Below are 26,250 nucleotides of genomic sequence, written 5' to 3' on the forward strand. Positions count from 1 at the left end.
AATGCTGGTAAAATTCATTCTGAGAGTTGTCATGATTGAAATAATTTTAAGAGTATATGATGTCATCTACCATTCAATTTCAAACAAATACAGCCTTGGTGAGTATAAGATACTTCTTCTTCAAAAAAAAAGTCCCAAAATTCGAACCACCCCCCACACCGCACCCCACTTCTCCACATTATGGTTTATCAACACATTATGAGTAAATGTTACCTAAATGCACATCTCAGATATCATAATAATAAAAATTAGGCTGAATAAAGTGGGATGTGTAAAAGACACTGGAGTGGCTTACACCACAATCTTTAGCAAAACAAAGTAATTTTTCTGTGGAATTACCAGAAAAAAAAAATCATTCAGATCATATTACATGTTAAAACAGAGTTATGTGAAGCAGAATAATGTTTCTGGCTGTCAAATTTGCCCAGTAACCATTTCCTGTCATTGAATGCAATCAGGGCCGGATTTACCTCTTTTCGTGACATAGGCAAAACAAATTTTTGGGCCCCCCTTATATATTAATATAATTAATATAATATTAATATGTTAGGCCTAATATTACCACCCAAGCAAACAAAAATATTTCTTAATCAGTGGAAACCGTTACAGTGTTTTCTATCGCAATAAGCGCTTGCGTTCAGTCAATAAAAATCAAATGTAGGTTCTTAATTTGTTTGAGAATTCAAATTTGTTTGAGAATTGGGTGTTGAACTAGCTCATTTTTTAACGTGCCCTATCCCAAACCTTCCGTTGCAAATTCCAAAACGTCATTTTAGAGCTAATAACAGAGGCTTGAGCCATTGATATGCAGGCTAACGCAGTTATTAATGCAGTCTAATGTAGCTTTTCAGCTGTGAAACTCTTTTATTGATGTCTGCCGCATCAATGATGACAGGTTTCTGTCTGCGTCTCCGCGTGTGTGCGCGAGTGTCAATGTGTGCGTGTGTGAGAGAGAACGGGAGAAAGAAAGCGTGATTTCCGTACATAAAAAAGGTTGAAGACATGGAAATAGTTTGTCATTTTTACCCTATTGTTTGTTATATTTATTTGCTCAATGTCTTCTGGGGTTTTGGTTCTTTTACTGTTGTAGATATCCCATAGTATAACAAAAATATGATATATCTCTTCATTGTGTTTGGGCCCCCCCTGGACGAGCAAGCATAGGCACGTGCCTAGAATGCCTAAGTGTAAATCCGGCCCTGAATGCAATAGAATCACAAACAGTTTCTTTTTCTATTTAACAGCAGAAACTCATACAGTTTTGTAACAACATGAGGGTGAGTAAATGATGACAGAATTGACACGTTTGACCCTTACATTTCTAAGTTAAACAGAAACACAAAACCCTTCTTCATCAACATGCTTAACACCAAAAACCCTTGCCACTTCAGTTCTTCTACATCAACTTTATCCAAAACACTGATCAAGACCCTTCTATGGTCAGACTGGTTTTCTCATTTTTCACCCAATCAATATTTAATATTTTCATTCACGCCAACTGAATCAAATACGACAGGCTGCTATAGATGGCCTCTGTTTAGACGTCTAGTGGAGACCCTGCTGGCTGAGAGACGCATCTAAGAATAAACTCAGATAAGCTGTGTCCTCCAGCCGTGCCTAACAGTCCCCAGGAGCCAGACTTAACACGCTCTGACAGGTGACGCCAACTATCAGAAACAAACTAATCAGCATTGACGGCACTTTTATTTGACCGTCCTTCGCTCTCGAACACCCTTCATCTGTTTGAACCCTCATCCAGGTCCTCTGCTTGAACCTCAGGTGAGGATTTTTCCACTGGGTGGTTCAATTAGATTCCTTTATCATAGCACAGAGACCAGGACTTAGTGAATTGTTAAATTAAATTTGCCCCCTAAGCTGTTGGTAGAATTCCCTGACACAGCGTTTAAGTGGTCTCTAATTCCCTTTCCTTGTTAATATGGGGTACATTGGGCTTTGACACTTGCTGAGGCGGGAGTTCAGAGGACGTGTCTGCTCCGAGGAGACCCTCACACTTTGTGTCTCCAGGTTGTCCTTTGAAACTTGTAAAGTTGTATTTAAGTGAGGTTTTAAAAAAGAGAAACTTACAACTTTTGTATCCAAGAAAAACTTTTATCCCAAAAAACCTAATACCTAATAGGATATGAATATATAAAATAAGGATATGTTTTATTATACAACAGTGATTTCTGGTCCTCGAATATTATATTATCATATCATATCATATATCATATTATATTCTTCTGACACACATAATTGGAAAAAAACAATTCAGCAAAATACAATTACTGAATATACAACTGTATAGAATTATATTATATTATATGATTAAATGAAAATACCAAAAACATTGTTCAGTCTAATTAAGTTGATTTGTTAAATCTAATTAACAATTGTGTGTCTGATTGGTCCAAACGCTACATATTATATGATAGTATATTCATACAATACGTATATATTATTATTATTATGATTACAAATAATATTATAATGGCTAAATATTCATTAACCCCCCCCCCAATCTTTGAATGAATCTCTGTCCCACATGGGCCATGCTAGTCAACTGCAGCAATAATGGATAACTTCATAGCAGATGAGGTTGTGTGTGTTTCAGGTGTTGACCTCTCACCTCTACTGAGCAACTGTAGGTTACGCACTTCCTCTCTGACCTGTAGTTGCAGGACCTGCTGCAAGACTTCCTGTCTCAGTGTCTCTTGGATTATACCCATCCTCTCCAGCTTCTCTCCATTCAACCGCAACAGGGCACGACCTGAAAAAGTGTGTGAGGGACAGGATGAATGACAGTTTAAAAAGTCAATGCCAGCTTTGTAAAATAGCAAGACAGAACAGAAAAGGATTTTATCCAGAGAAAATTTGATCAGTAGTGTGGAATTGGTTTACATTTGTTTAAATCCCCACAGAAACCATCAAATTAATGTCACAAGTCTTGCCAACAGAACAAGACAACCCAAGAAAAAGTATTTCTGAATATGTAACCAGTAACCAGAGATGTAATAAGACTTTCCCCTTTTGTAGTACAATTTTAGCTTTGCTGCTTTCCAAGACACCTCATTTTGGCCAATATATCCTTTGTGGATGAGGCAATACATTGTTAAAAGCTCTGTGAAAAAAATCCCCCAAAGGTAGCATACACAATTGAGAGAATGTCGACTATATAAAATAATAATAATAAACAAAATTATATATTGTACAATTTATTATAATTGATTGTGCAATTTATAACAAATAAAAAAAGTGTAAGAATAATTACAAAAAATACAGGAAATTAACAAAATACATAAGACAAAGAACAACTTTAAAAAGCAACAAAAGGAAAAAAATAGGTTAAGGAAAAAAATAATTAAAAAATGTAAATATTTACAAAAAATATTGTAAAAACATCTCAGTCTAATTAGAATGTTCTAATTAAAAAAAGCATATTCACTGGCCAAAATAATATACAAACTGTACTAATATGCTAAATTCTAAAAGCAGAACTGCATGTATATTTTATGGATATGACAATTCCAAAATAGAGTATTATAAGCTTTGTGGAGAAAAAAAAAATCAATCCAAGTTGGCAGATGTACTGGAGAGAAATGGTAAGTATACAAAAATAAACAAATAAACTAAATCAAATTTAAATAATAATACCATTTATTTGTATGCCACCTTTCAAACATAAACTGCAGCTCAAAGTGTCACAGGTCAGAATAATTTTAAAACATTAGGAAATTAACAAAATACATTAAATAAGACAAATGACAACAGTACAAATCACAAAATAAAATAGTAAGGTTGAGATAAACATTTATAAAAAAAAATTGAAAAAAAATTCTAATGAAAAAGGTCTAAATAATAATAATAAAAACTAATTAAAATTAAAATGTGTAAAGCATCCTATAGGAATTAGACAGCAAGGCAACATACTAGTTCTGGAACAAAGAGTTTATTTACCTCAGCAGTCAGACAGACAGACGGCATAAAGCCTACACACGTACCTCACTGTCCTACCACTAGAGTCCTGTCCTTCAAAAAACATCACAAAGCAGGGGAATTTACTGTCATTTGCCCCGAATGCGCTCACTCTAATTAGACTCATAAATCATCTCATTCTCTCTTAGAATATAATCATCCATCCTCATTCTAACCTGGCAAGTACACAGGCACTCCCTCACAAGAACGCCACACATACAGTTTACGTAACGAGAGTCTATTTTAGGCCACATTAATAAATGTGTTCAAATTTTCGCACATTTTGCTTTGTGTAATGATTACTAATGAAGTCGGGTTACGTAAGGCCCATTTTGTGACCTTGGATGAGTGTATTGATTTGTGTGGTGTGTGTCCAGAAACATAAGCGCTGGACAGCTATTCCCCTCCGTAAATGAAACATAATGACCTTAATAACAGCTGGCTGTGGCTATTTCTCTGATGACGTAGTGGAATTGGAGAGATGAGTGCAGTGTGGTTTGGGGGTTCAGGGATTGGATGGTGATGATTACAGTTTTACAGATCGTTTACAGAACTTCATGAGCTGTCCCCTGAGAGAAACCACCACCTGGCGTTTAATTACTTTCTCATAAGTGAGATTCGGTTACAGAAACTTCTAGAAGTTCAGACATGGTGATCAAAATGACTCATCTCGGTTAGTCAGTGGTTAGAGGCAGAAAGGTTGACTATCTTTCAAGTCAGCTAGAAATAGAATGACGTGTAGTTATCTTTTCTTTGTTGACATTTTAAATTTAATCAGGAAGTTTTGTAAGGGCCTCCATACTGTATATATCTGGACAACATACTGTAGGCTCATTGCAGCTACCTAAATATTTGCAAAAAAAAATACAATTCACTGCAGTTTTCATCTGCAATGAACACCAGTGGCAGTAAAACAGCAACAACTTATTCCTTTTCTCACAAATTATGATTACAGGGGTCAGATTATCAATTAATAAATAGTTATTTTCATGCAGTTCCTTGCACAGTACTATGTCATGACCTCAAAACACTTTTACCATAGTGCATGATTTGTAAACAAACATTTTGAAGTTTGCATCACATAAGCAGCTCCATATGTGTGGCTTTTCTGATGACGTACACTTGCTCAGTAGCGCACCCGGTACAGCATTAGATTTAGGAGTCCAGAGTTGCAAGTCCTCAAATATGAGTCCGGTGAATCATAAGTCATGATAAAAGAGCTTGAAAACATGTAAAAGCAAGCTAAAATGCCGTTTCCTTTTATTAACACTATAGGTTAGGTTTAGGTTCGGGTTTAGTGTAGATCCTATATTATTTTTAAACACATAGTGTTCAAATAGTAGACACTGAACTTCTGAACTGCTGAGATACATATATAATAAGTCGTTGTCAGATTCTGGTTCATCTCTTTTAAATAAAACTGAACATGCTTTTAGCGTCAGTAACTGGACATTTCACCTTGGTTGTCCAGAATGTCCAAGAAGCTACCTATCATTTTGCAGAAATGTCATCACAGGCATGTTTTTCCAATGAGCCTGGGTTGTATTCAGGCCTGCTGGGCTCCAGACCAGCAGGGGGTGCTGAAGAGCTGCAGAAACATATTAGCTTGGACTGTTGCCATGATAATCAAGGATGATTATCTACACAGCAAGTGCACAATGACGCTACAATTGCGAGGCAGAGAGACTCGTTGATTATACCGTCACAATCTCCTCGTGTTGTGTCACACCACACAGCATGCTTCTGGTGTACAGATGGTGCGAGACATCTGTGCCCAGGTGCCCAGGGCAAGCCAATGTCATAATCCGTCCTTGGTCGGGACATAATGAATGGCTGGTCCCTTTTGCGTCACAGAGATGCAAGATGAATAGTAGGTGAAGTCTGTGTGTTTGCGCACAAACCATGACTTGCTACTTGCTACTGCTATAAAAGACAGATGGTATTAATAATTTAGAAGGGGACATTCTCATTCTAGACAGCATTTTACTGGACAAAAAAATTGGATATTCCCATGAGTGTGAGATCAGTCATTAATATTTTTGGTCTGTTTTCCCAGAACTTTATTTGACTCCTAACTTTTATGAGTAGCCTACACTAACATACAGATGACCTCAAAGCTAACAGACACTGACTAAAAGCTTTCTTGACTAAAATCAATTTTAATTTTATGGGGTCTTTAATGTGCTTTGCTGTACAGTGGAAGAGATCAGCTGCAAAACTGAAGCTATTTTACAGAAATAGCAATGGTTAAAGAGATAAAGGAGCGAGAGGACATCTGTGTATGGGCCTGTTCGTGTGTGTGTTTGAACAATAAAGAACAAAGCCCTTAAATGGAATCGCAAGGTGAATCCCAAACAGAGAGAGAAAGAGAGAGAGAACAAAAAGAGGCTTGAAGTACCACACTGAAACGGCCCATCCTCAGCATATTACAGTAAATCACAGCAATTCAGCAGACACCACTTTATTAAGCTGTCTCTTGCCTCTATATCTATAATATACAGTAGGAATCTCTACTGTATTACATCTAGAGAGGTTCAACAGGAAGTGCTTTTTCCATTTTGGAATTGTGATTTTTTGAGCAAATAATTTTGAGTAAGACTGTTGTGTTGAACATATCATATAGCATTGGCTCAAACTAAATGAATGTGTTGGGATATCCTGAACTTGTGACTGCAGCTGTGCTGCTTGCCTCCTTTATGTGATATTTACAGATGTGTAATATGAATCATGTAACACATGAAGAAACAACTAATTATGAATATTAAATGAGAGTAGCATTTGTCAAATTGGCTCAGAAATCAATTACTTTCTCAAATCTTTTGGAGGGCATCAAACAGTTTTTATTTGAATGTGATTGATCTAGTGTTTGGACCACTAATACATGTTTTATCATAACAAAGTTTTAAGAAATATTTGACAAATAATGAATATAACTATATTTATTGATAGTAAACAGACATTGTCACATTGAAAAATAAATGTCACTGTAATAACTCTAAATTGGTTAACATTTTCACCACTGAATTTCTGGTAACCACAGTTGCTGTTTATTTTTACTGTAAATTTAAATATATATATTTTTTCGGTAGTAAAATTGCATTTACTGTATAAAAACAGGCTACACTACATTATACTGTATACATTTCTGTATAAATTACTGGAAAGTGCAAGTGCAAACCAGGAAGGGTAAACAAAAGTTCTGGCCATTATTATATTCATTGTTTGAATTCTGTTGTTCTTGTTTGCCAAAATCAAACCATCTAATTCTGAACAAATTTAGGACAAATTCATATTCTTCAAGCTAATGTAACAATCTTTCCAAACCGCACTCTCCATACATCCATCTTCATGCTAAAAAGCATCAGTCACTGAAGTATATCCTGTTAAGCCTGATGCATAGGCTGTTAGACCAATTGCTAGTGTATTTAACTACTCAGGGCTTATGGGGGATTATTGGACAGAGACGCTCCACTGACCCAGAGTGCTGTGATGGAGCAACCTCCAGTTGCCCCTGGGGCTTTAGAGGACAGTCATGGGCCAACACTGACCCACTTTCCAGCTCCAGGAATTCACACATGGCTGTGGGGATTGCATTCGCTTCCCAGTCACTCACATCAGGCTGGGAGGAACAATTAGAGCATGGGAGATGCTAACAACACTGATAATGGAAATGTCCGTAAATAGCCAGGGGTGCTTCTTGAGGTTTGTATTTGGACTATTGTGGGGGGGGTTTTCTAAGCTGCACTGTATTTTTCATCTTGATATGGTGCTTCCATAGTGCACAACATTGAGGTGTTTTGTAAAGCTCTCTAGTATATATACACACACATGCACACACACAAATTCAGAGCTTTTGAATTCAGCCCTCCAGAAGCACTTTATCTAGGATTGCTGTTTGTCTGAGGCTTTTGTGTAGCAGCAGACAGCACAGGTGAACAGAGTGGAAATGGATTCCCAGCAGATGGGTTTAATGTGTTCCCAAATAATGCCCTGAAGTTAGTGATAGTGATAAAGTACAGTTGGTTATTTCTATTTATCTTACATTTACGACAAAAAAAAAGATGTGAGACACTGACTAACAGCTACAAAACTGCAATTTTGATTTCATGGGCTCTTTAAAATGCACTTTAAGGTGCTGTACTTACTAGTAATTCACATGAGTGCGGTCCAAAGCAATTCACACTTGCAGCTGTTAGCTGACTCAAAAGACCAATACCTATGTTGCAGCAGAATCAGTCTGTCCCTGAAGCAAGCAAAGGTCTTGTCTGACATGAGTCAGTGTCTTACAGTGTTTTACAGCAGTGTGTGTAACAGTGCTTCAAGCTACAGTGCCAATGACCCAGGAAAAATGACACACTCAGACACCCACTTACAGACACACACCATCTGAGAATGAGGCTTGATAAATGAAGCAATAAATAATAGCACAGACAATAGAATAAAGCCTCTAGCCGGTGTCGGCGCCCGGATGAATTACTTAAAGGGGCATTTGGAGGGGGCAGACATTTATCACTCCACCCTAACTAAATGTAATGCTGCTAAAATGAGTGCTTGTGTTCAACCATCACTGTCTGAAGGACAGAAAGATCCACGGCATGCATACACATGACCCTAAAATATAAGAGTGTTAATAAATATAAGAATGAAGTAAAGCACTGGAACTGCACCAAAAAAAAAAAACCTAGATCACAATTGATTTCTGTGTGTGTGTGTGTGTGTGTGTGTGTGTGTGTGTGTGTGTGTGTGTGTGTGTGTGAACAACAGTCGAGATGGCATTCCAGGGACCGGTGTGGAGAGAGATGTGCCACACTGTGATAAATGCTCAGAAACATCAGATAAGATGCCAAGACAACTGTCAGACACTTCTAGCAGGATAGGAGAACTCCTGCACCCACCACCACCTAAGAGAGGACGTCTCTTTGGACTACGGGTTGACCCTAACCACCAAACCCCATCCTAAGGTTTAGGAAAGAACTGCCATAAAAATTCCCTAGGACTTCTGGATGAAGCAGCAGTGGCCGAAACAAAGAAAGGCCACAAAGATCTATCCAAATCCATTCATACCTATGTTTGGAGTCCTTAAATGGATGTTAACTGCAAAACATTCACTTCACCCCCAGATAAAAAGTATAGTTTCTGTTAATGGCTATTGACTGTTAACACAACAGTTCATGGGAGCAGGCCTATTAACATATTATGGAATAAACAAATGATAGCTCAACTGTTTCCTATCATGTTTGGATTCTATTTGCTCCCCATGATGCTGGTAATAATTTGAAAGAGGTTTGGTAAAGAAATAATGCATGGGTAAAATGTTAAAGACACTGTTTAACTTTGTAGTCCACTCTCTGCAAATGAGTTCCACACTAGGGCAGGTAACACTGTGGCCACCTCGGACACAAGTGGCCAATCACATTCCAGGAACGGAAAGGCGCCAGATTCCAATCTCCTCCTCATCAGAAAGGTATAAAAGTACCCTTTCAACAGACACTCCTTGTTCCAAGTCTCTGGTACGTTCAGTGAGACACTCACAGGCACAACAACATACCGTGTTTCAGACTTGGCGGCGAAGGAGACATTAACAGACACCACTGTCTAAGTTTCTAACCTGATGAGGAAAGAGACTTCAAGACAGTTAAGGTTCAGCTCAACTCTTGAGTAAACCTTCTATATTGCATTCGGCTGCCCTTCATTTGCAAAGGACCCAGCAGTGACGGGCCTCATCTGACTCTTGCAGCTCCTTCAGACACTGCCTGAAACACACAGCTCCTCAGCAACGCAGCCAGACTACAAAGGACTCTGTGAAGACCCATCTGACCCAGTACACGCTCTAAGGACTCTCTTGGCACAACAGAAGGTCAGCATCCTCCAGGCCAGTGTATCAACTGCTGCCGGAACGCAACTCTGTGCCCTTCTCGCTGCACGCAATCTGCATCACCAGTGGAAGACGTCTCTACTGCCGGACTCATCACCCGACCGTGTGGAACATAAATATAAACTTACCAAACCTTTTTCCTAGAGACCTTGGCTTAGTTTATACCTGCAGTCTATTTTTTTTAACCTGCTTAGATAACATTTACCTGGGGTCAGCTTTACAAACAATAGCTGCATTATTTGTTTAAAGATAAATAAGCAATTATTTATCGTCAATTTTACCAGAGCCATTAAGTGGTTTTCCATAAGAAGCTTTAACATAGAATTCTCTTCTATTGCTACATTCAGCTCAACAGCATTGCATTTATTCATTCTGTGTTCACTCCATTTATTTGTTTCTACCATTTTATTCAGGATCTTCCTTCTTGTTTAGTCGTCTATTATCTATTAGCAGTGCATGTTCATTTATTGGTATCATTACTAGTTGTTGTATTTGCTCTTGCATATCAATTGTTAATAAATATCACTAATCTTATTACAACCCTTCCTTGTGTTGATGATCCAAGGCTCTACTAGCTATCTGAATTCCCACCAATCTTTCAGATAAATCAGCTGACCAGCTCACTTCAGTTCGTGAATCTCACATTTTTGAAAATTATAATTTTTTTTTTAATGATTAAGATGTGTTCACGCATGCATTCAAATAAAAAAGAAAATACCCTGTTGCTTTTTAATTGACAGTTACACTACGTGAGTTTTAAAGGGGTCATATGATGCGATTTCAAGTTTTCCTTTCTCTTTGGAGTGTTACAAGCTCTTGGTGCATAAAGAAGATCTGTAAAGTTGCAAAGACTAAAGTCTCAAATCCAAAGAGATATTCTTTATAAAAGTTAAGAGTCAATTAATGATCTTTAAAATAGCATCATATATGACCCCTTTAAATTTAACCTTTCTTGAAAATGGTATAAAAGTATTTCAAGACCATATAAAACCAACACATTTCTAATAATGTACCACAAGTGTTTTAAACTAGATATTGTCTTTATCATAGACATATGTCATTGAGCCCAATACAAACCATCCAGCCATCACACCTCTCCTAAGGCACAACTCTTCCCTGACTGGCTAATAGATGTCACATGACTCATATGAGCTTGGCACTCATATGACATTGAATGGGGCATCTGTGATTCAAACACTCTACTCATAACATTGCCATCCTCTGTCTGCCAAATATTACAAATCCCACAAATAACAAAAGCTGAATGTCCACCTTTACTAAATCCATTTAGTCTCAGCTCCTCTTCAACACTGCTAAATTTCCAGGACCAAACGCACGAATGGCAGTGTAAAATGATTTTATTACTTGGAAGCGCCGCTCCGGTGACCCCTAGATGGCGAGGCCTTGTGGAAATGACTGTGATGTGACAAATGGCTCAACATTACGGTGTATAATTGTCCATTAGTGAGAGAACTCAGTGCACACAGCTCTGGGAGTTGGATGAGAGTGTGTTAGTTAGAGGATGCCAAAGCTGTTCCTCTGAAAGACCACAGTAAGGCTTGGCGGATCTATGATTATCCTAATGCTTTATAAAAGAATTACTGCATAATCACATTTAAAAATCATTTTGGTTCATATAAAACTAAAACCATAAAAATCACACATTTTCATTACTTAAAATAAAGGTTAACTGAAATCATTGTTATTTTAGTATTATAGTTGTTTTCTAGTTATATTATAGTTAATATTTTGAATTAGATTTTATAATTATTTTCTGCTTTAATTTTGATTTCAGTTTTAGTTATTTTAGTGCATCAAGTTAAACTAAATTTAAAAAATGAGAAATGTTGCCCTGGAAACTAGCTTAAATAAAATATATATTTTTTAAATATTGTATTTAATTTCAAATTAAACGTGCTTTTTATGATTTTAGTTTAAGTTATCTATATAATAACTCTATGTGAAATAAAAGAAAATATATTAAACTTAAAACAAACTTATTTTATCACAGCTAGTTGCCAAGGTATCATTTCTCATTTTCTTTTAGTTTAACTTAATGCATTATAATAACTTATAACAATAATATAGACATATAAAGAAAGAATAAAAATGACAAAACACACACCGAAATTAATAAAACTAACTAAAATTAACATGAAAGCAGAACATATACAAATTCAATCTAATTCAATATATCAACAAAAACTGTAATAGTATCTCAGTGATACTGAAATTCAATGGTACTGAACCTCAATTAATATACATGTATCAATGATAATAAAATAACACTGATTTTGATTCACTAATGAATCATTCAGGCAGATTTTAAACTGGCTCGACCATTTGAAGGAAAAAAACTGACTCAAAAGAATGATTCCCTCTCAAATTAGGCATGACTTTGAATTAGGCATGAAGTTTTACTCTCTAGACCAGTTTCATTGACATTTCAAAGCCCGGAAAACACAGTTCTGAAATTCCCTGTCTCTGTATTTCCAGTGTGCTGTGTGATAGAGAGAGCTGTTCTGTACCTGTGATGGCGTGGTGAGAGAAGGCCTCCACGTAGGTCAGGTAGTTGTGGGGACAGTGTTTCTTCAGCCACTTACACACGTCCTGCTGGGTCCAAAGCACCACTGGTTTGCATAAGCTGGAGAGCGTCGGGCTGGTGTGGTACACAGTGAAGGCCTCTCCTGGCTGGATCTGTGGAGCGAAAACATCCATATTGTCACCATCTCAACAGAAACCAGTTTAACGCTGAAGCAAAAATATACAGTATGTGGCCCATATGTTCACCAGACAACATTCCCACCAGGTTTAAAAATTCAAAACAGGTTTAAAATTGAAAAAATGTAAATCTATCATACTAAAAAAACAACAGATGGATTAGTAAACAGGACGAATACGGAAAAACAGTGTGCTGCTTTCATATCTTCAGGGTGCTCTTACAGGGTACTTTTTTCTTTGAAAGCGCTAATTAAAACAACTAGCGCTGCATGCTTCTGTGTAAACAATGCTCTTCTAATTACACGCACACTTTGTTCTGACTGCCGCAATGAGCAGAAAGATTCATCAAAACACACTTTTATGGCTCTCTGCTGCAGAGAACTGTAATAAAACCCTTTACTAGGGTATGTTATGCTTGTGTGAGAGCATGATGAAATGCAACGCTAGCTTGTGTAAACTATGAGAGTAAACACTCACAGGCCTGATTTATTTAATCGTGACTACTAGACACCTTAAAAACGTACATTGTGAGACAAATCTTAAAAACAAAATATCTCTAAAGGCTAAAGGCTGTCAAAGTGAATATGCAAATTATGGAAAATACCTTCTTAATAGATCTATAAATGAAATCCAAAATCATGGACGTTCGACAAGTATGAGCGTAACACCATTTACCACCAAAAAAAGACCACCAGAAGACTGTTGCGACATTTAATATTTGAGAAACTGATTATATTTGTAACTCTGGAAGCAAAGGATGGTAGACAGAGACATGAATCCAAGTGCAGGGGTTTAATAAAAAGACCAAAAACCAGAACAGGGAACAAGAAATGCAAGGAACCAGAGTACATCTAACAACTGACAATGAAACACTGGGAAACCAGTGCTGCGTCCGAAAGCTCTAAAATGCAGCCTTCGGAGGACTTAGTTTAGTTTAGAGCTTTATTAATCCCCTTGGGGCAATTAATTCAGACTTTCGTAGTGCTTCACATATACAACACTTAACACACACATACAAATACTCAAAATACACCAAATACATAAGAGAAGGGAAAAAAAAAAAAAAATCAACTAAATTTATTACATAAACGTATTGCTTTTATGTAATAAAAGCATGTAATAAAAGGACGTATGTCATTTTATGTAATAAAAGGACGCATTCCAAGCTAGGAAGGCATCAAGGCACGTCCGAACGCAAAGTTAGCTTCACTTCCTGTCTCATGAGATACCTTCATCTGATTGATTTTTGAAGGCAGCATAGATCTATCCTTCGCTGCCTTTGATATACCCACAATCCTGTGCGTTCCATTCCTTGACGGTTGAACTAAAAAATAAAGATGGCGTCTGAAAGTTGCGTTTGGTGGTCAGTTATATATTTTGTATTGTGGAGTGACACTTTCAAACTTTTCTATAGCCTACTCCTCTGATTATATAATGGTAATTATTACAATATCATAGCACAGTGATCAGCAATAATGATAAGCCTAATACTCACAATAAAAATAATAAGGTCATACCGTTACGCTGCATCAGAAGCCTGTCCGAAATCAGTTTCATGAGGTGCCTTCGTGCAAAAACGCTGCCTTCAAAGTCATTGCCTGATAGAGCAGCGAGGCAGCAAGTCAGCTGCCTAGGCTTTAGGATGCAGCCCAGGGGCAAGTTCAAGCTCAAACCGGTGCGCAACGTTTTGCTACGGTTTCCGGTTTGAACGACATGTTTCCTGGAAACGGTGTGTAACGGGGTTTGAGATGCGTTTTCTCTTGTTTGGTGGGTGTGTCAAACATGTCAGCCCAATCAGCAGCAACATGTATATAAACCACGCGGTATTAAAGAGACAGCTCGCACAATGTAATTAACATCAAAATAAATTCACAAGAGGGAGTATATTGTTTGCACATGTTTATTACATTAAAGGCAAAATAACTGATAATATGATAATAAGAGCACAAGTATAGATCTGGAACTTCTTTAAGTCTGTCTAAATACCATTTAGTAATTGCAATGTCTTCTGGAACATTTTGCACCGTTTTGTCGGGGCTGAACGCAGCCCAGGTCTTAAATACAATTAGGATAACAAGGAAATGAGGGACACCTGGAGGCACAATCAAGGGCAACCAATCAGAAATAAAACTACAAAATGACTACAAACTGAAACAGGAAACTCAGCTGACACTAATTACAACATAAACGTCCAAATACAAGACAAAATCAGGAATATGTATTAGAATGCACTGAATTAAGGTGCGCTCACAGTTGCTTGGCGAAATTTTACTGGTAAAATGTAGTAATTTTAATAGAAATTAGTAACATTGATATACTATCATAGTTTTTGGTAATTTTTTTATATATATGTTCTGTTTTATTTTGAATTTTGTTTGATTTTGTTGTGCATTTTTGTCGTTTTCATTATTTTTTTAAATAAGTGTAAAACAGTTTTTTATTATTTATGTCAGTTTTAGATTGAGTTATTTTGAACTAAAAGAAAATTAGAAATGATACCTTGACAACAAGCAGAAATTAAATGTTTAATTTTACAAACAATTTATTTTCTTTTATTTCAGTTGACATTTGTTTTATTTTAAGTAATGAAAATTGGGTTTTTTATGGTTTTAGTTTTAATTTTAGTTTTAGTTAATGATAATACCTCTGATAAAAAAATCCACACAATCAGGAGTTTTTTGTCAGAGCTAAAAAGTTTCTTTTACAAATTTCACATGTGTTCAAGTTGCAGATCACGCAAATTTGCTGCATTGACCAACATAAAGCTGCTTGGTTGGAAAGCGACGTCTGTGTGAGCTGTGCTTCATTCATCTCTACACTACTGACAATGGAGCAAAATAGATAATGTGACTGTAAAACACTACCATCCCTTCACTACACGTTCCCTGATCCCAAACTTCCCACTTCTCTATGTCTCTATATTTTAACAAAAAGAAGTATGTATTTCAAATAAAAACACTATGGTCAGTCAGAAGGATGGCAACTCTTGTAACAGAGGAAGGATTTGTTATCAGGAGCTGCAGGTCACACATTAATCAACACCTGAAGACAGAAGCCCATTTTCACCCAGCAAACAGACAGAAAGAGACAGGCATTGAGTTAGGTAGCAGACAAAACACAACAGACAGCATGAGAGTGAGAAAGATAAGGATACAGATTCAGACATAAACATCATTTTATTTTCATAAAGAGTAAGTGAAAGCTGTCACAAAATGCAACTGAAGTAGATGGCTCAACATACAGGACTGAACCTGTGGGAAAGGCTGAAAACATGATTCAATGTGAAAAAGAGAGAATGTCAAACACAAGAGACGAAGCAAATGAAAGAACAGCACAGGCCGGAAAGGTAAGGATTCAACTGATATAATACAATATAAAAGAGAAAAAGAGAAGTCACTCAATCCTCTGCATATTATTCCTCTATGTGTAATGGGAGTCATATTTCTGCTGGTAGGTACTTTCCATTCACAGGGTACAAAGTAGGGCCTGAATCTCTTAAAGGGATAGTTCACTCAAAAAAGAAAAAAGAAAAGAAAAGAAAATTTTGCCATCATTAAGACCCTCATGTTGTTTATAGCTGGTCGACCGGTGCATCTCTCGAACATGAAACTTTCACAAACTGCTGATTTAAAACAAGCAGAAATCGCCATTCTTGGGTTGGTGCGTAGATCGTCTCTTCTTCTGCCCTGTCCTGTTGTGACGGTTAGCTAGGGCTGTGCAAAAAATCGAATGCGATTTTCATGCGCATCTCGTCAGTAAAGCCGCTCCTGTGATTAGTAGTAAATCTCCAGCACGTGCTTTCAGATGGAGATGCGCATGAAAATAGCATTCGATTTTTTGCCCAGCCCTACGGTTAGCGTTGCATTACCGCGTGACTGATTGCCTATAACTGACTGTATTCGTCGTCTGACTGCATGAACCGAACTGTGACGTCTCTACTGTGATGTTTGAGACGAATACATGTACCGTTACACCCCTAACATTTATATAATTTTTTAACAATAAATAAACTGCTGCAGAACACAAGTTACAGGCTTGCGAATGTAGTTAAAGTATTAATTAAACTGGCACTCAGTAGCTAGTTTGAGACCAAATGTTGGTTAACAGTTACTGATTAACTTACATGTGACATCAATTAAAGACAAAGTTTGATCATTCTTACAGTAACCCGGGAAACGGGGTTGAATGGTTGAGCCTGATGAATACATTCAACAAAATTTCTATAAAACTGAAATGAGATAATTTACTCGTCTTCTCATTATCCAGAAGTACACAAACTTCTTGCGTCACATTATCACATAAAAAGTGGTAACAGTGTTGCTTGCAAAATGTGGGACACAACTAGATATGCTCTTCATGCTAGCTCAAATTGCACTGTATGTTAGACCGGTGGTTCTCAATTCCAGTCCCGGGGACCCCTTGCTCTGCACATTTTGCATGTCTCCCTTATTTAACACACCTGCTCATCAGCTAGACAATAGTTTATCTACCATATCTAGTTCTCAGATATGGGTTTTGTTTAAAAAAATGGCACACCAAAGTGTACCCTATTTATGGAAGGTAGTGGAAAGTGAGAATGAGGAAAACAAAGAGGATCTGGTGCGTGCTGCTTGTCGCTCTCATCGCCTCCTCCTCCCTCTCCTCCATCCTCTGCTCCCTCTTTCCTAGCCATCCATCACCCTCTATCTCTCCCAAGCCAGCCTCTGGGCATTAAACAGCCACCCTTGAACCCATGAGACCTGATTCTGTCCAGCCTGACACATACAGTCATTAATAATACACAGGGGAGTGAACCTGTAAGGAGAGGGGCGGCCCAATCTGGAGGGCCATTTTGTGAGATGAGTCTGAATACATCCCGTTGATGCATGATTAGAGGAACAGCCATGTCCTCCTCAGCTAATGGAGGTGTGAGCTCATTATACACACTACTCTTCAAAAGTTTGGGGTGAGTATGATTTTAATACTTACAGTATTAAAAAAAGTGACAGTAAAACGTTTAAATTGTTAAGAAAAAACATTCCGTTTCACATAAATGCTGTTCTTTTTAACTTTCTATTCATCAAAGGATCCTAAAAAATGTATATTAAGCAGCACAACTGTTTCAACATTGATGATGGTGAGAAATGTTTCTTGAGTGGCAAATCAGCAAATTAGAATGATTTCTGAAGGATCATGTGACACTGAAGTAATGATGCTGAAAATTCAGCTTTGCCATCACATTTTAAAATGTATTCACATAGCAAACTGTTATTTTAAACTGTAATAATATTTCACAATATAACGGTTTTTTTTTTTGTATTTTTGATCTTATAAATGTAGCCTTGGTGAACATAAGAGATTTCTTTCAAAAGCATTTAAAATCTTACCAACCCCAAACTTCTGAATGGCAGTCTATGCCCGCCTAAAATATATATTAATTAATTACTTTTTAAAAATTGCATGCATAAATAATACGAACAATAATACTGTTATAAATGTTGTGTTTAAATAGTAAAACACACTACTAAAACCAAAATGCCATCCCATAATATCTGAAAGTTCTTTTTAAAGGATATTTTTAAAGTGTATGGGCTAATTTTATGTTCATTTGTTGTCATTTTTGCAGCCTGACAGGTTTAGAATGATATAAGGGTGAACAATTTCTTTAAGTTAAATGATGTTATCAAGTTCAAGTGTGGAGTTTCTGAAGTAAAGTCTGTACATGAGCTTTACTGAGTTTACTGAGTTCTGCTGGCATATTATTTCATGCCTTTTTACATCATATTTCCTCTAGGGCTCATGTTCTGAACCTCTCCTATAAATTCTTAATAAGTGTGATTAATATGTATAGATTATTCAAGTAACATCATCTGAGTCTCATTTCAGTTTTCCCTCAAAACGTCCCAGTTGACTACGAGATTCATCTGTACGTTTCTTCTTTCCATCCATTCTCTTTCCAAACTCCAAAATCTTCACTCCTCCATTTTTCGCATCTTTTTCTAATTGTTATTAAATAATTCTAAATCTCTCTCTCTCTCTTCTGTTATTGTCTATTTCCTTCTGCCTCACTCTTTCTGTCTGTCTGTCTGTCTGTGTCTCAGCGTCCCCTTTATTCTCCTCTTGGCATCAAGTCCTGGCGGTGTATCGCTGATTTTGCTTACTGGAGCTGACTCAGGGATTAAACTTTAAGGCGCAGGCGGGTGACATACATCTCTTTAATATTCTGCCTGCTCCCTCTGAGATTGTTTCGCTCTTACAACCTCAGATACAATCAGAGATCAAAATGAGTTAGTGGACTGAATCTGAAGCACACAGTGAGTCTGTCACCACATAAATAGGTGATGTCACACTGACCTTGTTGTGCTGATCATTTCTCACACTCTTGACTTAAACACGAGATTCTGCTTGTGTTTTCAAGTAAATCCGCTGATTTCTGCCTAATGCTTTCCTGCCTGTCTCCAGTTCATTTCAATTTCGTTCAGTTCATTTGAGTTCATTATGTTTATAGTTTAATTTAGTTCAGTTCAATTTAGGTTAGTTCAGTTTGTTTCTTTTCAAGGCATAATTTAACTTCATTCAATTCAGTTCAATTAATCTCTATTCAGCTGAGTATAGGTCAGGTCAGATCATAAGTTCAGTTCATTTTAGTTCCATTCAGTATAATTTAGTTTACTGTACTTCAGTGCAGTTAAATTAATTTCTACTCAGCTGAGTTCAGAATAATTTAGTTCAGTTTGTTTGACTTAATTAAATTCATCAGTTCAGTTCAAATCAATTCAGTTGAATAGTTAATACAGTCGTAGATTCAGATTTTTTTAAAAATTGATATCCCTTTCAAAGCATCTAGTTCAGTTTGGTATCATTTAGTTCAATTAGTTCTGTTCATTTCTGTTCACGTCAGTCCAGTGTAATTTAGCTTAATTCGGTTAAGTTCAATTAATTTCTATTCAAGTCAAGTCAGTTCAGTGGTTCAGTATAATTTATTTCAATTTAGTTCACTTCAGTTCAGTTCATTTCTATTCAGCTCAGTACAGGTCAGGCCATAAGTAAGTTCAGTTCATTTCAATTTAGTTCAGTATAATTTAGTTGAGTATAGTAGTTCAGTGCAGTTAAGTTCTATTCAGCTGAGTTCAGAATAATTTAACACAGTTCAGTTAATTTCTATTGAAGTCTATTCAGTTCAATTTAATTCAGTTTGGTATAATTTAGTATACTTCAGTTCAATTAGTTCCGTTCATTTCAGTTCTGTTCATTTTAATTTAGTTCAGTATAATTTAGTTTACTGTAGTTCAGTTCAGTTCAAATAATTTATGTTCAGGTCAGGTCAGTTCAATACAGTATAATTTTGTTTAGTTTAATTAATTTAATCAATTCATTCCTAATCAGGTCAAGTAAGGTCTGTTCAGTTCAGTTTATTTCACTGAATTGAATTCATCAGTTCAGTGCAAAATTAATTCAGTTGATACAGTAGCAGATTTATGTATTACCCTTTCAAACCATTAAAACAATAGTTTACATAAATACTTCAACTGAATCATCTAATTGAAATAAATCTGGAAAGTGATGATTGTTAATTATCTATTAATTAGTCTACTGACTATATATAATGACTATATATATGACTATTTAATAGCTGTATATAATAGCTATTATATACTATAATGTATACTATATAATAGCTGTAAATAATGCAGCTACAGGTTACTACAGTCTCTAGCGCAGACACACTAAACCCATATCTAGATGTATACTGTAGAATTTACAGTATAAATAATTAGAATAATAAGAAATACATTTAAAATAACAGATCAAAGAATGTACTATAGGAGCAATTATTTTGCCCCCACATTGTACACATCTGGACATTTTATCATGTGCAGGGTAATTTTTGCCCCAAGCTCTGGATAATATCTGACCCTGCTGTAAGCTTTCAGCAAGTAAACTATCACTGTAGTCATAATCTTATTTTTTTTTGCATCCTTTCAATCAGTGTTGCTCTTCTGTTCATCCTTCTGTCTGGTCATGTCATTCTTCAACACAAGCATAAGCATTCATACAGCGAACAGGTGCAACACTCCCGCTTGTCTCACCATCTCTCGTTTATTCTGCAGACTGCCTCCAATCCCACAATCCCTTGCGCCAGGACAGCTTACATGCATAAGAACTCAATGATCCCTCTCAGACTGGTGACAACTGACTGATATGAGACTTCAGACACGGGTCTGCCTTCATTATGAGGATCCAAACTGTCACCACAACATCTGTTCAGATACACAGGGCGAGAAAAGCAACTCACAACTCATAATAATCATTTTCATTTTTGCTGGAATTTGTTCATCCATCCGAGATTAACTGAGAACTGTATGCTGATGTGAAAAAGATTGAGCCATTCAGCCTAATTAAGATAGGCTGGCTAAGTTTGCTGATTTTTGTGATCTGTGTGCTTTTCTAAATTGTTCTGTGCCGCTGATGGGGTCGGTAACCTTCGCCGTAATGAGGAAACTAAACAAATCTGGAGGCCAATCTCCTCTGGCTGTCAACCTCAGGTAGCCTCATCACAGCTCTGCTTTAATGGACTAAACCCACTGCATGCTAAACAACATTTGTATGTGCACTGTCTGGCACTGTTCCCGTGAAGGAATCAGACAGTTCACTTGTTTTCCTCTTTCCATTAACCCCATATTTAGTCTTCCTCATTGTCTTGTCCATTTCATCAGTAATATTACGTGCATATAAGACTTTACACAGAAAATCAACTGTGCTGCAAAGTCACATATTCACACAGCAAAAGCAGCCAATGTGTATGGATATGATGTGACAAGCTCGGGTGATTGACGTATGCATGCAATTTTCCTCTAAATCCATCCAGACAGCTCGAAAACATAAATTATAATTTTTTTAATGGATTTGGGTAAAGACATTCTAAGTGAGTTTGATTCATACAATGATAACGTTCATCTTGTGATATGATTCATTATGCACTGCTACAATTTATACTCAAGCGCTGTGCCATCCAGAATTTATTTTAAGCTTACCAAAAAGATCTTATTTTACCGCTAATATATTCTATTTTGCAGTCATATTTTCAATAGCTGTGGCCAGTGGTGCAGACAGAAATGTTAGGACATCCAGCAGCAGGAACACCTACTGAAACCAAATACATGGCCACCTGGTGATGTTAACTACCCTCACTGAAGGCATCATTCATTTGCATGCATTGTTTAAGTAGTTTTAGCACCACGTCACTGCTGCTGAAAATACAGTGCACAACGATTCTCAAACAAATGACTCTAATGCACTGGTTCCTTTCAAACACATTTTTTAGACTATATCATATACAGATAAGGACAATATTTTGTCATTTGCAAATATTAATTTAAATCAATTTATTGATTAGCATGTTCCAATAGAGTTTTATTTATTTGGAATTTTTTTCTATTTGAAATATACACGCAAGTGGTGATCATCAGGGTCCAAACACAAATATCTCATCTCAAAAACATCAGTTTTTTTTTTTTTAACTACAAAGCAATCTATTCACCCCCTATTGGCAGAAATTTTGTGTGTGTCCTCAGAATGGCCTGTTGTCTATGTGTGTCAATTTTCGTAAAGATTGCACATTGCGTTCAGCAGATATTGGAAAACTTTTTAAAAATGGGTGTTACCTGACCAAATCCTTAACTTGCATCTTTGCAACACTTTGGCGAATCTAAATTCTTTTGATAAAACTTTTTACGAAAAAAAGACAAACGGGATGATGCGTGCCTAGTTTCATGCACATCAGAACAAAGGCCTAGGAGGAGTTCGAAAAAGTCGATTTTTCAAAAAATTCAGAATGGTGGAAAAATGACAGAAATGAAATCAGAGATGTACATTTTGTAGTGCATAAATCAAGAATTCATTGGGGGGAAAGGGATTTTGATTCTAGCCCTTATGATTTTGGAGATGTGACCCAAAATGTAAATTTCCTTATTATAGCACCACCTAGTGTTGGACAAATGTGTGCCTGGCTAGCAGGTGGATTTCTGACCATCCCATCAAGTTTGATGTCTCTACGACTTGTGGTCTCTGATGCCCAGACAGTTTTAGGGCAGAAAAAGAGAAATAAGAAAATCCCTACTACAAATACAATGGTTCCAGCACTTTAAATGACTTTTGAGTGATTTGCTACTAAAATGCGCATCAAATATGTTAAACACAGAAGATGTGGGTAAAAATGTGTGTGACAGTTCCCTCAACAGACCTCACTGGTTCTCGCGTGTCACAAACGGATTTGAGCGTCTTCTTTTCCTGAAATGGCGGTTGGCAAACCCACATATAGCGTCTCACATGGCCATTGGTGATATGATATAATACTACGTGCATATGAACTGTAGTGTCCAGGATGTTAGTGGGATATAATATATTCAGAACATCATAGAGGAAATATTTTAACAAAGAGCTAATTAAAACTGAGTACTAATCGTCTTCAAATGCAACCGTAATTTCATATGGGAAGTAGGGGAAATATTTTAGGACTCAAATTCCCCATTATGTTTGGATCTGATATAGTTTACACTGTATGTCTGTGACTCAAAGATTAAGTGTGAATCATTTGTGTTAATATACTTTAGCATATCCCACCAGTTCTTTAGCATCACTTTAGCGGTCATGTACTTTAAGTACCGATACCACAATGTTATTAGACGCTGCCATCTATCGATGTGGATTAGCATGAACGTTTCTGAGTTTTTTGTAAATCACACTGATACTAGTGAGTTTTAGAGAGTGGTCTATTCAATAATTAATTCACTTACCTGTACAACAAAAATTGCAATGTTTGCACTCATTTTTTGTCTTTGTCAGTCATTTTGGCTTCAGACTTTCTGATTCTTCGGTCACACAGGTGCTGATTCTCTCATTGTCTCTGCTGGTGAAGCACTATAATATTTGTGTTTCGTTTTCTAATGTTCTCTCTTCACATCACCAAACAACACTACGCTACTAGTGTATCTACAGAGGCAGAATATTTGTCACGGGTGCACACACACGAGGGACGAGGAGACGCTGGAGAATACTTTACACAAGACTTTATTCGTAGGACGGAACCAAGGGAGACGAACTCAGGAAGACGTATACACGAAGACCTTCAACATCGGACAGAGAACTAGGGACTGGGAACACTTTATATACACACACACACACAGGAGGAGGGGATGACGAGACACACCTGGGAGCCATGACACATCAAGGGACACACCTGGGAAGAAATCAACTTAATCAGGGGAGGAACAGGAAACAAACCAAATAAGGGCATGGGAAGGCACATGGGGAGCAGGACACACACGAAACATGGAACAGAGTCTGACAATATTATGAATATTATGTTGACAGACTTTATCTCATTCTACATTATTCATATGACTCTTCACAAAACTTACATCTTATTTATTTTAGCTGAAATAATTTTATAATCTTAAAAAGTCCATTACAATGTTCCAAACACTATCAGCCAAAAAACTAAAAGACAAACAACATTACAGTCATTTTAAAACTGAAGTTTTCTGAAGTCATTTTCATTACAATTGATAAATACGACTCAAGATGGATTGCATTTCTATAAAACAAGAATCTGTGGTGTGATATGAGAAATAATAAAATAGTACAGGTTTCAGTTGCCTGGATGAACGGTCTGATACGCAGCATTGGCATGAATGATCGATTGCTGAATGTTGTGATTGGCCAATCAGGGTCAGGCAGTGAGCTGTGTAATGTTAAAATACTGTCTCCTATTCTAATGTAAAACGCAAAGTGAACGATAAGCAAACCTTTAATAGGGTGATTCCGTATGGGGCGCTAACAGCACAAGAATCACACACTCCAGCTTTAAGCGAAATGAGGGTGCAACAAAGCTAACATTTGTTAACCATTCTGCAGAGATCGAATCTGAAAGACTCCCACAACTTGTAATTCAAGCGTTGAGAACCCGGTTTAAAGTTTGCTCTTTATTCTAGTTGCCTTAACCTTGAATTTCAACAGTTGGCTATGAGCTTGTGTGTTTGAATACACTCCAGTGACCTTCTCCCATTCACACACACACACACACACATACACACACATCCAGCAGCCCTCATGCAATACTGAGCTCATCTGAGCCAATCCTGAGAAAGGCATAAAATCTGTTCTATTTAAAGTGATCCTCACAACACCAGAGTGGCTGCATTTGCATACGCATCTCCTTCAGTTCACTGTCAAGCAGAACAAAGATGTTTAACATATAAAAATAAATAAATCACACGCTACTGTCAGCCACTCCGCAAAGCCTTTGTTTTAAGATGACACATTACAAAAGGATATTTTTTCAATTCACACCATTCAAATCAATTATTCAGAACATAACAGATAGAGCGTAAAGAACACGCTAATCAAATCTGGTAGTTAAAATCAGGGTGAAAATATTTTATTATGAAGTAATTATGGCCCTCAAGGTTGATGCATACAAAGAGGGAATCATTAATTTCATATACGCCTCTCATTTGAGTCTACTAATTGAAAAAACATGCGTATTATGAGAGACTTCAGCTTGAGCTTAGCCTGATTCTTGGGTAATGGCTCAAATAACGAGACGCTATAATATCCAGACATCAGAGGGGCTTTTTCCTCATCACGACAGGTGGAATATGAGCCTGTTATGACAGTTTGAGTGTGCAGAGATAAAGGACGACAAAGGTAGCTAGCGAGCGCTAGCACTGACGGATAGCTCAGAGGAGAAGTTTACCAAGTTCTGCTGAACACATGAAATATCACAGAGCCAATGCTGTAAACAAGTAAACCTCTACATGACCTTCAGAGCTGGGAAGAAAGGGCATAAATATTTTATGATGGCTGAAAAATAAATCCTGGATAATATTAAACACACGTGCCTATGAAAGTCAAGGTCTGTTCACACCAGTCAAACTGCAAAAATGTTTTTGCACAGTTACTATTAACACTCTCGCAGCTCTCGCACAACCATTCAAATATTAGTAATCTTCTGAATGGTTGTCGTTTTAGTTAAATAATAATGTTATTTTAACTTTTATATTTCTATATTATATAATAATAATGAATTCACACTTTGGCAAACAAAGTCCTCTAGTAAAATTTTGTAATTTTCTGAATCAGTTCAGTTACTGAATAATAATAATAATAATTATTATTATTATTATTATTATTACTATTATTATTACACTACTACTACTAATAATAATCATCATAAAAATAATAAATTTTACAGAATAGTTGTTTTAATTATATAAATGCTGTTATTGTAACTTTCTATTATATAATAATTAGAGCCTGGCCGACATATCATTTAGCCGATATTATCGGTATCGGCGAATATGCCGCCGATATTAACTTTTTTTTTACAGAACATATAACGCAGATTAAATGCTTCTGAATCACATCGCACGGCACGACAATATACAATAGATTTCTATTGTATTTTGTCGCGCTGCGCCGTTTGCATCCGGTGTACGTAGAATAGAACCCATTATAATCAGTGATGTTGTCTACACTGGATGCAGTAAACTGATGCCTCGTTCTATTTATGATGTGCTGACACAAAGTTCAAATGATTTTCAACGGTCGCTTTGTCGCGACCTGTTGCGGCGCAAACACGGTGTCAGCATAGTTTGTCAGTACAGTCAGTAACGTAGCAGACTGAAAAGTTAGTATCTTTC

General features: G+C 36.8%; 1 protein-coding gene across 2 annotated transcripts in view; it reads right to left on the reverse strand.

The window, feature by feature from the left end:
• The window catches only part of LOC107705743 (sterile alpha motif domain-containing protein 10-like), a 67,046-nt gene that overhangs the window by 7,074 nt on the left and 33,722 nt on the right, over positions 1-26,250 (reverse strand). For both annotated transcript variants that reach the window (XM_016509197.1, XM_016509196.1), the window contains exons 3-4: positions 12,376-12,544; positions 2,627-2,767 (exon numbers count right to left, since the gene is read on the reverse strand). In XM_016509197.1, coding sequence (XP_016364683.1) covers positions 2,627-2,767; positions 12,376-12,544 — 310 coding nt within the window. The remainder of the gene's footprint in view (positions 1-2,626; positions 2,768-12,375; positions 12,545-26,250) is intronic.

This window comes from Sinocyclocheilus rhinocerous, unplaced genomic scaffold, assembly GCF_001515625.1.
Source record: "Sinocyclocheilus rhinocerous isolate Xijiao unplaced genomic scaffold, SAMN03320098_v1.1 scaffold263, whole genome shotgun sequence".
Classification (NCBI taxonomy): domain Eukaryota; kingdom Metazoa; phylum Chordata; class Actinopteri; order Cypriniformes; family Cyprinidae; genus Sinocyclocheilus; species Sinocyclocheilus rhinocerous.